Source organism: Corvus cornix, chromosome 18, assembly GCF_000738735.6.
Source record: "Corvus cornix cornix isolate S_Up_H32 chromosome 18, ASM73873v5, whole genome shotgun sequence".
Taxonomy (NCBI): domain Eukaryota; kingdom Metazoa; phylum Chordata; class Aves; order Passeriformes; family Corvidae; genus Corvus; species Corvus cornix.
The window spans coordinates 1,996,123-2,008,026 of record NC_046347.1 but is presented as its reverse complement, the minus strand read 5'-3'; the positions used below and the strand labels follow the sequence as shown (position 1 = coordinate 2,008,026).

At 52.1% G+C, this 11,904-nt stretch overlaps 3 protein-coding genes across 7 annotated transcripts in view; 2 read left to right on the top strand and 1 right to left on the bottom strand.

Moving 5' to 3' along the window:
• The first annotated feature begins 129 nt into the window (after nt 1–129).
• ADPRM (ADP-ribose/CDP-alcohol diphosphatase, manganese dependent) lies at nt 130–2,371 on the top strand. The gene is made up of 3 exons (XM_039562327.1): nt 130–718; nt 1,255–1,371; nt 1,722–2,371. The coding sequence occupies exons 1-3, from the start codon at nt 166–168 to the stop codon at nt 2,006–2,008; spliced, it is 957 nt and encodes a 318-aa protein (XP_039418261.1). The 5' UTR covers nt 130–165; the 3' UTR covers nt 2,009–2,371.
• Nucleotides 2,372–2,974: 603 nt separating this feature from the next.
• Nucleotides 2,975–7,260, bottom strand: TMEM220 (transmembrane protein 220). Of its 4 annotated transcripts, XM_010409556.4 has the most exons (6): nt 7,177–7,260; nt 7,043–7,072; nt 6,033–6,093; nt 4,788–4,911; nt 3,877–3,936; nt 2,975–3,587 (listed from the first exon to the last, which is right to left on the bottom strand). In XM_010409556.4, exons 1-6 carry the CDS (start codon nt 7,246–7,248, stop codon nt 3,455–3,457), a joined length of 480 nt encoding a protein of 159 aa, XP_010407858.2. In that variant the 5' UTR covers nt 7,249–7,260; the 3' UTR covers nt 2,975–3,454. The 4 variants fall into 4 exon arrangements, 1 of the variants encoding a protein (XP_010407858.2); XR_002047718.3 differs by lacking the exons at nt 2,975–3,587; nt 3,877–3,936 and having other exon boundaries at nt 4,874–4,911; nt 6,033–6,913; XR_002047717.3 differs by lacking the exons at nt 2,975–3,587; nt 3,877–3,936 and having other exon boundaries at nt 4,874–4,911; nt 6,033–7,072.
• A 4,319-nt stretch (nt 7,261–11,579) lies between these two features.
• MAP2K4 (mitogen-activated protein kinase kinase 4) overlaps nt 11,580–11,904 on the top strand; it is a 76,134-nt gene continuing 75,809 nt past the window's right edge. For both annotated transcript variants that reach the window (XM_039562267.1, XM_039562266.1), the window contains exon 1: nt 11,580–11,779. In XM_039562267.1, coding sequence (XP_039418201.1) covers nt 11,686–11,779 — 94 coding nt within the window. In that variant the 5' untranslated portion in view covers nt 11,580–11,685. The remainder of the gene's footprint in view (nt 11,780–11,904) is intronic.

The following is an 11,904-nucleotide window of genomic DNA, read 5'->3' as shown; positions in this document are numbered from 1 at the left end:
GCTGCGGAGCGCGGGCAGCACCGCCCAGCCCCGCACGGCCGGGCCCGGCAGCGGCCACAGCCCCGCGCGGGCCCGCACCGCGGCCGCCCGGAGCCGCCACAGCCCCGCCGCCCCCGCCATGTTCCTGCTGCCCGCGCCGCCCCTTCCGCCCCGCCCGAGGCCGCCATGCAGGCGGCGCCGCGCGTCGCCTTCGGGGTTGTCGCCGACATCCAGTTCGCGGACGCGGAGGACGGGCACGACTTCGGTGGCTGCCGGCGGCGCTACTACCGGCACAGCCTGCGCTTGCTGCGGGAGGCGGTGCGGGCGTGGGCAGACGAGAGCCCGCCGATAGACTTTGTGCTGCAGCTGGGCGATAGCATCGACGGGCAGAACGTCCGGCGCGGCGAGGCCGAGAGCGCCTTGCAGCAGGTGCTGGCGGTCCTGGGGGAGCTGTCGGTGCCGGTGCACCACGCGTGGGGCAACCACGAGCTCTACAACTTCAGCCGGGCCCGGCTGGTGCACTCCGGGCTGTACAGCCGCCCCGCGGGGGGCTCGGACGGGCCCCCGGACAGGGAGTGCCACGCCTATCACTGGAGCCCGGCCCCGCGGCTCCGCCTCGTCGTGCTCGACACCTACGACGTGAGCACCCTGGGCACGGAGCCCGGCAGCCCCCGCTACCAGGAGTCCGTGCGGGTGCTGCGGGAGAAGAACCCCAATGATGACCTCAACAGCCCCGCAGGTACCTCCGGCTTGGCAGGGGCGCGGGCGGCCGAGCCCTCGCTGCCCGGAGCTCCCGGTGCTGACAGCGGGTTGCCGAGGGCTCGAGCGTGTGCCTCATTGCTTCCGCCCTCCGCCGCCTCCCTGCCGTCCGTGCGGCTCTAGGCGGGCACAGGAGATGCTCCCCCGTACAGCTGGTGCTGCCCCGGTGCCTCTGGGCTGGGTCTGTGCTGTGCTCTGTGCCCCGCAGTGTCGGAACACCACGCAGCTGCTGGTGAAGCGGATGTTGCAGAGCACCGAGTTGTGCCCGCCCTGTCCCATGCGGCGGGGGACACCCAGTAGTGGAAACCATGTTTGTGTAGTGTGACCAAAACTCCCGAAAACACTTAACAGATAATCGTCTCCTTTGCGCAAGGAGGCCGGAGTTTTGATCCAAGAAATGCAAAAAAACCCCAAAAGGTTCTGAGAGTAAACCAACCATCAGCAGATTTACGTAAGGCAAATAGAGGAGCCATGGGAGGTGTATACATTTGTGCCTAACCTTCTTCTTCGTTGCAGGGCTCAAAGAACCTTACTTTGTAGCGTTTAATGGAGGATTTAGCCAAGCCCAGCTGGACTGGTTCAATGAAGTCCTCAAGTTCTCTGATGAAAACCAAGAAAAAGTTATAATTATGGGTAGGTGGATATGGGGGGGAGAGTATTAGAGAATCAGAATGATTTGTGCTGGAAGGGCCCTGAAAACTAAATACCCTGAATACTATATACCCCCCTGTATTTGATGGGGGGTATATACTCCCATGGAAATATGTGGGAAAAAAAAGTTAGCTAGCCTGTGTATGTTAGCTGTGGAAAACATGTAGCAGCTCTTGTGGCCCTGGTGAGATGGAACCTGTGAAAGAGCAGAACAGCAACCATGCCTCACTCTGGGGTGCGCTTTCTGTACTCAGCTGGATGGCTGAACTTCCCTAGCAATGAGGCGAATTTGTTACAGTTTCTCTCTTATTTCCTTTCCCTCTGGACTGCAGGTCATGTGCCCATTCATCCGTATGCTTCAAACGGGGTTTGCCTGGCCTGGAATTACGAGGCTGCCCTGTCAGTCATACACTCGCACCGGTGCGTGGTCTGCGTCCTCGCAGGGCACCTGCACGACGGCGCCTACTGCCTGGACTCTCACGGAGTTCATCACCTCACCTTGGAGGGGGTGATCGAAACGCCACCAGAAAGCAACGCTTTTGGAACTATTTACGTCTATGAAGATAAAATGATACTAAAGGGAAGGGGCAGAATTCCCGACAGAGTTATGCATTTCTGAAATACGAGGCAAATACAGATTGCTCTTCTTCAGGAAGGACTCGGACAAAAGTATAGGAGATTCAGCTGTTTGCTTTTAGAAAGCTGTGCATGGCTGATACTTAATTGCTTTAGCTCAGACATTTTTCTCTTGGATACGGAATTTTAGAAATTATGTTTCTGTAAGAAAATACTTGATTTCTTTCTGGAGAACAGAGAAGGCCAGTAACTGAAATAAAATATATTTGAGTACAGAATGTTTATGTCAAACACCCAATCCAGACTGGATTGTTACTGTGAAAAGATGCAAACCATATAACGAATACTGTTCAAAAAAAGCCCCACTGCTATTCTCTCAGCGAGCATTAAAGCATGCAGACTTGTACCTGCCCAGCCACATCTCAATTTATTTCTTTTCTGTGAACACCACAGTAAGGTCTCATGTCTGGCAGAATACATCCACCTAATTCAGTCTAGTTCTAATTCTTCAGTGTAGCCTAATTCAGTCTTCCAACATTGCTTTAAAAGACTGAAGTAATCCTCAGAAAAAGCTAAGGAGAGTGGAGACCATCTGTGCTGCACCATGGAATGCTGCAGATACTTGGGCTGTGCTGTGTGTGCACAGCTGGGATCACCTGCAGCAGTGCCAAGAGAGCGAGCCCTGACACCGATCTAAAGAAAGGGAGTTGTGTGCTACACCTGGAGCTGTCCTGGCTCTGGCCCAGCCAGCTCCTGAGTCCAGTGTATCCACCTGTGCTTCCTTCCCCGGGATGAATAGTGGGGACATGCTTGCTGCTGCGTGGGTCCTGCTTTCCAAGAAAAATTAGGTGAGTGGCAGAGTTGTGACAGTGCCCACATCTGCTGGTGACAGGTTTGAATATGCATCTCCCAGAAAATAAAAGATATGGAGGCTTTCACTGAGTTTTCTTTAAAATATAGTGTTTATTACTCAGTGAAAACAGTGATTTTCAGTTAAAAATAGCAAAAATTATTTTTTCAGCTATATTTTACTTAGGACAGAAATACAGACTGCTCAATTTTCCAGTACGTCTGAAATGGATTATCCAGGCACATATTTGAAAGTTCCATGGTTGTAAATAGTAATTTATTAAAATAGTATTTGCTTTACTTGTCCCTTATGTTACAGAATGGTAGATTTCCCAAAGTATGAAGTGATTGGAGAGTGATCCAGGGATGTGATGATATCTTGAATATACCATTAGAACACACATTGGATCAATGGTGCTTGGAGAATGTAAGCAGCAGCCAGCTGAACAGCGGTTTCCATAGAAAAATTCCCCACTCAGATTTGACAGTGTTCCTCAACATCTTCCTAAATCTCAAGTGGCACTGCTGGAAGCAGCCAGGTGTTCTTTGGTCCTATCAAACTGACACTAACCTTTCATTAAGCACCAAAAACAAAGGCAAGTAAGGACAGCATAGTTACTGTAGCCTTTCTCCCACCCAATTAAATCACCGTTTTGCAGTGTGTTGGCCAAGACTCTCGCATGTCTTTGTTCACATAAATGTACAGCCACGAAACAAAGGGGAAGAGGGCAACAACGACTGCAGCAACCAAGTGAACTCCTCCCAGGGGACTCCTAGAATGGAAGAAATGCAACAGAGTTACTTCAAATCACCGAATCTTTAAGGTTGAAAAAGACCTCCAGGATCATCAAGTCCAACCTTGGACTGTATACCACCATGCCCACTAAACCCCATTGTGCAGTGCCACATCCAGTTATTTTTTTGAACACTTCCAGGAATGGTGACTCCATCACCTCCCTGGGGAGCCTGTGCCAATGCTTGACCAAAATCAGCCATGTGTTTTCAGGGAGCTAGTCACTAAATGTGAACATGAGAATGGATTATAAAAAAGAGAAAACTTACTTTGCTGAACTGCGACAAAGACTCATCCATACTGTAATAATCACCAGACCAAACAATTCTCTAAAAAGCCAACCAAAAAACAGATCAGAAAATAATACAAACACATGTCTACGTTCAGGCAATACAAATTTTGCCTCCACAGCAGTTCTTCTTCTTCTCTAAAGGAGAAGAAGAACTACTTCAGTCATCTTCTTCTCCTTTGGAGAAGTTCAATATATTTTACTAGGATTATAATTACAAAGGTATTTACAAGAATTAACTTTGCTTCCCACCACAAATCTTCAAACAGACATGACAGCTAAACAGCTGCGGAAATTCCTGCCTCCACTTTTTGTTCTACTGCTGGACTTACATTCCGTAGCACATTTCTCTCATTAACATAGGCAAAGCAGGCACATTTCTCTCATTAACATAGAGCAAAGCAGCATCCCAGTTTTGTCATTAGGTGCAGAAGTAGCTGCCAGTACTTTGCAAGCACCTACTTTTTAGGCAACTCCTGAATGTCCAGGTGAGAAATTCTCCCTCCTTCTCAATCCCTAGCAGTTTCAAGGACTCAGCAGCCCATGCCAGATAAACATGCATTTGGTATTGCCTCAGAAGTTTTCAAAACTACCACTCCTACAGCTCCAGGAAAAGAGTACAAAGCTGTTTCATTGTGCTTGTGCCCTGGTCTCTGAAAGCCAGACCAAGTAAATCTAACTGCCACAATCAGGGAAGCAATGACTGTTGACTTCCCTGTGTCCAAGGAGTCACTGGTTTGGAGCATTAGGGTCCCTCCTCTTTGGTCTGATTCCTCTGGACCAATAGCACTCACTGCAACAGCCCAGAAATAAAGTTTTGGAAGGTGACATCAGAAGGAGACGGCCTGGTGAGCTGGATTTGGGCAGGGGCAAATAAAACCCACTGCTTACCTGCCTTCCTCTTCGTGAAAAATGTTCCCTTGGGTATAAGCAAACAAAGAGTAAGCCAAGGCAATGGTCCCAACAACACAGACCACAGAATGAAGGTCACAGAGGCTCCTCCAAACATCATTATCTGAGGAAAAAACCAGACTGTCAGCAACTATCATGAAGCATAAAGTAAACCCTAAGCATGTGTGTCTTCCAGAGACCTGAATGGCAAATACCCCTTGGTGAATTTACATAAACCTGCAGTTTAACAAAAGTTGTGCTATTCTAATCTTTATTTTCCACAGATCTTGACACAAGGAGAAACCTAACTGTGAGTTTAACATGCAGATTCTCTTGACCAGCCAAATGCCATTATGCTGCCTATCACACACACACAAACCTCCCCTGAAATGTTCAAAACCACAAATGACCAACCCTCATGAGTTCTGAACTTAGGAATGCTGCCACTTTACATGCTTCAGGTAGCTGGAATGCTATTGACTGCAGCAGTGTAATTTGTGACAATACCACACACTCCTGAAGGTTTTCTCTTTTAAGTGTGATTTTAGTTTAGCCAGTGTAAGTATTCACCCAGAACAGACACAGTCACTTTGTGTATATAAAATGGCCTTATGTAAAATTATTTCCATTGAATTAAAATACAAAAATTTTAACCATGTTCTGAAGTCCTGAAACAAATCTGATCTGAATGATCCTCTGAACTGCCATTAGCCCCCACAGCAAACACCCTTGGAAACACAGCCTTTGAATGTTCTTACTGCTCCCATTGCTCTGTGGGGCAGCAGCAATACCTGGCACTGAACAAGACCTTTAGCACTTTCACGGGACTGTGCAAAGCTCAGCTGCTCTTGCATGAGGTAGATAAACAAAAACACAGATTTATAACAATGAAACAAATTGAATTAATGTGCTACGGTCAACACAGAGCCAGGTTCAGAGCATGCTCCCAGGCTTCTGCTCCAGTTGGGCTTTGAGCTGGAATCAGGGTGCAGGCCCATCCCAGCAGCTGGGCTTTCTGCAGGGCTCCTCTCCTCCCCTGCAGCATGTCCAGCCACCAGCACTAAAGCAATGACCAGCTTTTGCAGAAACAGATCCTGCAGCTTTTTGCTCTCAGAAGGTAGTAGGATGTGTTTCCACACAGCCCGATTTTAATCTGTGGTTTAATTAAAAAAAAAAAAAAGGCAAAACAACAACCTTTTGGGGGCAAAATTTGAGCAGAGACTGTTTTGCACACCAGTATCATACCTGTTACTGAAGGGTTGATGCTGACAAGCAGTGTCAGGGCAGCTGGCACTAAGTAGACAACCTGTTAATGACATATAAATCTACTCGGCAGCAAAACTTTGCAAGGTCAGGAAGCAGAAGTACCCACCCACAGCAGCACTTCCCCCCTTTACTGCAGTTTGTCGGAGGCACAGAGCAGATCCCAGTCCCTTGCCCTCCGGCATGCCCTGGTACTGCTAGTGCTCATCTTCACCATCATCACGCAAAATCCCGGGCCATGAGCCCAGAGCGAGCCCTTGTTCCTCCGCTCCTGGGTTACGGACCTGACCAACCACTGCAGAGCCCCTTCCCTGAATCCCGATCCTCCAGGGAAAGCACTGACGGGACAGGGTCCTCCCCGGCCCTGGGCTCCCCAAACTTTCCACCTGCGCTGGGGCGCTTTGCCCGCCTTTGGTGCCGCTGCCAGAGGCGCTCACGCACCCCAGGGCACGCAAGGGCAGCCCCTGCCCTGGAAGCAGCTCCTGTCACACACAGACCGTCCCCGTCTGCCCTCGGCTCCCAGCCCGGAGCACGGGGGCTGCTCATGGGGCCGGGGGCTGCTCATGGGGCCGAGGCAGGGCGGGCACAGGAGGGGGGTTCGCTCCCCGTTTCCCTTCGAGGCCCAGCTGAGCGGCAGAAGGCGGGTCCCGCTGGTGACTCAAGGCAAGCACAGGGCCACGGGAACAGGGGAGCGCCGGGTACGAGGAACGGGAGCAGCTCGGAGCGCTCTGCACAGGGAAGCGATGCTCTGCAGGGGCAGGTGCGGATCTAGGGTGAAGTAAGGCAGATCCTGGAAGCACGGTCGGATTCCAGCCGTCGCTGCAGTAGAGACATCGTTTTCCCGGCGTCTGCCCGCTCTTCAGCTGGAAGCCGGGAGCAGGTTTCCTTTGGCGGCTCCGGATCGGACGGGCGCAAGCAGAGAGGGGCTGGGGCCACCGGGACCTCCGGGGCAGGAGGAGCCGAAGGGCAAGGGAAGGGCGGCCCGTACTCACCATCCACAGCCCCGCGTCGGGGTCGTTCACCTGCAGCGGGAGGCGTGCACTGAGACCCCACAGCCGCCGGCCCGGCCGAGGCCGCGCTCCGCAGGAGGGGAGCGGAGGGGACGGGAGGGAAGCCCCGGCCTCACCTGCACGGCGGCCGCCAGCCCGAAGAAGGCAGCCATGAAGACATTGCAAAGCTGCCACAGCCGCGCCGCCATGGCCGGGGCGGGCCGGGGGCGGGACAGAGGGGCGGGCCCCGGCCCCGATCCCGGCCCCGATCCCGGCCCCGATCCCGATCCTGATCCCGGCCCCGATCCCGATCCTGATCCCGATCCCGATCCTGATCCCGGCCCCGATCCCGATCCCGGCGCCGATGCCGATGCCGAGCCCAGCCCAGCGGGGCTGCCTGGGACGGGACGCTCAGCACAGCGATAGTGCCAGGGAAGAGAGGCCCTGGCACAGGTTGCCCAGAGAAGCTGTGGCTGCCCCATCCCTGGAATTGTCCAAGGCCAAGGTCTGGCAATCCTATGAGCGATCAAAGTTCAGTGACACAAGAGCAAGGGAAGGCAAAAGGGCCCTCTGTCTCTCCTGAGGGTACCGTGGGAAGGAGGGATTGGTTTACCAGCTGTGGCGTTCTTTGCTGCTCTAATTCACAGAATATTCTGAGCTGGAAGGGACCCATAAAGATTATCGAGTCCAAGTCGATAAAATGGCCCACACGGGGATCAAACCCACAACCTTCATATTAGCACCGTGCTCTGGCCAACTGAGCTAAATGGAATTCCAAAGCAATCAGGCTGTAACATGCCTTAGAAATAAAAAGATCTTTCAGTGTTGGGTGTGCTTACTGCAAAGAAAAGGTCGAGGCTGTCCGCTTTAAAGCTTTGCCAACTCTCCCGAGCACTTCCTCCAACCACCCGCTCCAGGGACACAGGAGACTTTATCGGCAGAAGGCAATACTGACTTCTCCCATGAGAGGGAGGCCAAGAACCTTTAATATCCTTGAGTAGAACTTGAGCTACTTGTTCCTCGATATCAGGCAAAACATCTTCTCTCCTTATGACTCTCTGGATCTCCTACTTACCCCATAGAAGTCCAAGCTTATCTTCACTTTGGCAACTCCACCTGTAAAGAACAGAGACAGCAGGGATGGGCCCTGCAGCCAAGCTGTGATATTGAGAGCCAGGACGTTTCCCAAGGGCCTGTACCAGAGATGTTACTACAACACTGGCATAGTCACCCATCGCAGGGACCCATTCCATAATGGCCCTCATCATTGCGTCATGAATGGTTATAGATTGGTTTAGGTTGGATCAAAAGTGATAAAAAGGCTCTGGGTGGGCAGGTGAAGGGTTTGGGGGCTTTGGTGTGTTCCTGGCCCCAGAACCCTGACTGCAATTCCAATAGGGACATCTGGAGATAAATGCATGGTTGCACAGCTGATATTGCCAAAAGGGCTCTGGGTTTAGCTGCCTTAACTGGTGGGTCAGGTGCCAGGAGCAGGGAAGGATGGGGCCCACCATCCTGAGAATGGGAGCAGCCCCATATTCCCTGATTGACCAACTTCAGAGGACACATTTCTGAAGCAAAGGCAAACCCATCCCTGGGATTGTTTTTGCTCAAGGACCTGGGTGCACCAGGTGGGTAATGCAGAGGGACAGGAAAACATGATACATACCTCAAGGGGATTTGATGTTTGGGTGAGAACAGTCTGTAATGTTGAATTGCATGTGTAATATTGGTTGTTGAATGACAATGCCACAGTGTATCATAGCTACCATGGACTGCTCCAGATGCACCAGTCACGGACTAAATGAACTCAACAGACATCTTTGTGGGGATGGCCAGTGACTACTGAAATAATACCTGTGCTTGTGTAGAGTTATATGAATATACATGTATATGTATGTAACATAGTTGGAAAGTATAAGATCCGGGTATGATGTAAATGGTACAGAATAAGGGGTGGATGATGTCCTGGTTGCAGAGAGAAGGGAACATCAGGAAAAAATGCTGACAAACCACTCTCATTTCGTGGTGTAGCACAAATTTTTAGGCATAAAGTGAAAAGTAACAGATGTCACATATGTTGACTTTAGGAAGGTTTTTAACACTGGCATTCCTGAGCCCTTCTTAAGAAGATAAAAGGGCATGGTGAGTGTAAAACTGGTGAGATCATTGTACCTCAAGTGCTAATTATCAGTGTTTGTCAAAATGGAAGGACATATTCAGGGAATTTTTGCAGGGGTCCATTCTGATGCCAGATATTTTTAATTACTTCAGTTAACAGCCTGGATGATTAACACCCATGACTGCCTTATTAAACCTGGTAATTACTCCAGGCTGTTGAGGACAGCAAAGACAACAGGATTCAGCACTTGATGGAGAAATGGCCTGCAATCTACAGGGCAATATTCAACAAGTACAACTTCCAGCATTACTTTTATGAGCAGTGAGCAACACAGGTTCAGGTGAGGGAACTGGGTGGATGCAGTTTTCAAAAAAAACCTAAACCAAAAACCAACCAATCAACAACAACAAACCAGCAAAAAAAAAAAAAAAACCAACATAAAACCCCCACCAACCCAAAAACACCCCCCCCCCCCCCCAAAAAAAAAAAAAGTCTATAGTGTAATGGAGAGCAAACTGAACACCAGCAATGGAAAAGGCAAATGCCATCCTGGAGCATGTGAGCTGTAGCCTGCAAGGCAAGCTCGGGTAGTATGCTTAGCTAGGGATGCTGTACTTCAAAAAATGCAGATGAACAAAGAAAACATCAAAGGAGGTCAGTGAGGATGCTGGGAGGCATAGAAAACATGAAGAAAGGCTGAAGGAAATGAATTGATGTAATGTGTAGAAGAGAAAGCTGAGGCGAGGACAGGAAGGGAAACATTGCGGTTCAATGTTGCACATCATCAAGTGCCCAAGGGGTCATTTTAAAGGCCATGGCCATAGTGAACAGGGCAGGATATAAAAGATTTCAAATTAAAAATAAACCCTGCAGTTAGGCTTTTGGATGATGTTAGGATGTGCGCCAGAACAGATTGCTAGGGAATGGCACAACTGGAGGTCTTTAAGGGAAGGTTTCACAAACATGTCAGAATGGGTACTGTTGATCTTCCCAGACTTGCAGTGAGGGGAAAGTATGACTTTACCTAATTGTAAACAAACCACATGTAGGTGGCACAAAGCAGAAGTGGAAGTCAGCTTGCGCCAGTGTTTGCCAGTGGGCACTGGGTTTCTGCATCATAGCCTGTGGGGTGCCAACCCTGGACCTGCACTCAGGGGTTAATGCAGAAGAGAAGGCTTAAGCAAAACAGAGGCGAGAAAGAAGAGATGTGGGATTAGGGAGGGGAGCAGTTCTGAGCTTTTCTCCCACTTCCTGACAAAGGTGAGCTCAGCAGAGTGTGAGTTGCTCCCTGCAGAGCAGGGTTTGGGCAGAAGGCTTTTTCAGGGGCTTTTTCAACCTTTCTCCCGGACACCCCTGCCCCCAATGGAGCAGGGAAACCAGAAGACTCAGAAGACTCTAGAATGGAAGAAGATACTTTCCTAAGTTCAAAACATATGAGGAAAGAAAAATCTTGCCTTAATATGCGGCAAGAGGAATCAATATGAGCTGAACTGGGAGAGAAAGAAGAAAAAATCAAGGCAGGTTGGGGAGGCAGCTCCTGCCCCAACCTCCTCCCGCACTGCACTTGCACAAAGGATGGTGGTTTGCAGTTCCTGGAGGCACTTCCAGTGTGTGTTCAGGGTTGTATTATCACCTTCACAGTGGCCTGGGCAACGGAGCAGCAGGGAAAGAGTCCTCATACTTCTAACGCGTGGGACATCCAGCTCTTACCTCAGCCCATCTCCATTCATAAAGGGGGTCACTATTATTTCTGTTACAAAGATGAGGGCACAAGACCTCCTGTAGGCGAAGGGACTCCCCTCCGTCATGCAGCAGGCTGGAGAGAGCCCACGGCTCTGGGGAAACCATTTCACTTCTCTAATTCACAGTATGTGCTGCCCCTACGACTAGGAGTGTAGGTTTGCTGGAGTTAAGAGGAATGGTCAGAAACCATGTGCTGGCATGAACAGCAGTGGCCAAGAGCAGAAGGAAAATGAGAGGGAGGCCGGTGGTGGCAGTAAGAGGCTCATGCCCTGGGTATCCGGGAAAGCACGGCAAGGAGTTATGCCCTGTGGTCTCGGGGGAGTCAGGAGAAGTTTGCAAGGGGCTGTCTGTGTGGGAGAGGTCCTAACCCTAGGGTGAAGATGAGAAATGCGATAAAGCTGCTCGGGCCGACTGCCGGCCCCCGAAGGGCCTCCCCGGCCACACGGACGTGAGACAGGACAGCAGATGTCCGGGCGGCCCCGGCGGAAGGGCTGGCGGGGCCGAGCGCAGTGCGGGGTCCCCTGACAGGCTGCGGGCGATGCCCCCCGGCCCGAGGGAGCGGGAGCGAAGCGGAGCCGCAGGACCGCCCGGGGATGCCCCGTCCCCCCGCGGGAGGCAGCGCCGCCCCCTCCCCGCCGCAGCGGTGCCGCAGGCGCGGGGCCCCGGCGGGGAGGGGTTTCGCGGCCCCAGCCGGGGGCGGACGGGCGGCGGGGCCGTGTGTCCTGCCCTGCCGGGGAGGGCCCTGCGCAGCGCCGCCGCCGCTGCTCCCGCTCCGCGCACAATGGCGACTCCCAGCCCCAGCGGCGGCTCCGGGGGGAGCGGGAGCGGGCCCGGCCCGGGCGCCGCCAGCAGCAGCAGCAGCAGCAGCATGCAGGGTAAGCACCGCCGGCCCGGGCAGCGCCGGACCTCGCCGAGCCGGGCCGGAGCCGCCGCGGGTCTCGCCCTGCCCGGGCCGTGGGGACCCCTGGGCGCTGCCGGCTCGCGCCCCCCGCGCTGGGCC

Coding starts and splice junctions, on each gene's coding strand:
- ADPRM (XM_039562327.1), top strand. CDS start 166: ATGCAGGCGGCGCCGCGCGTCGCCTTCGGGGTTGTCGCCGACATCCAG. Junction 719..1,254: donor TGACCTCAACAGCCCCGCAG/GTACCTCCGGCT, acceptor TCTTCGTTGCAG/GGCTCAAAGAACCTTACTTT. Junction 1,372..1,721: donor AGAAAAAGTTATAATTATGG/GTAGGTGGATAT, acceptor TCTGGACTGCAG/GTCATGTGCCCATTCATCCG.
- TMEM220 (XM_010409556.4), bottom strand. CDS start 7,248: ATGGCGGCGCGGCTGTGGCAGCTTTGCAATGTCTTCATGGCTGCCTTC. Junction 4,912..6,032: donor CATCAACCCTTCAGTAACAG/GTATGATACTGG, acceptor TTTTTTCCTCAG/ATAATGATGTTTGGAGGAGC. Junction 3,588..3,876: donor CTTTGTCGCAGTTCAGCAAA/GTAAGTTTTCTC, acceptor CTTCCATTCTAG/GAGTCCCCTGGGAGGAGTTC.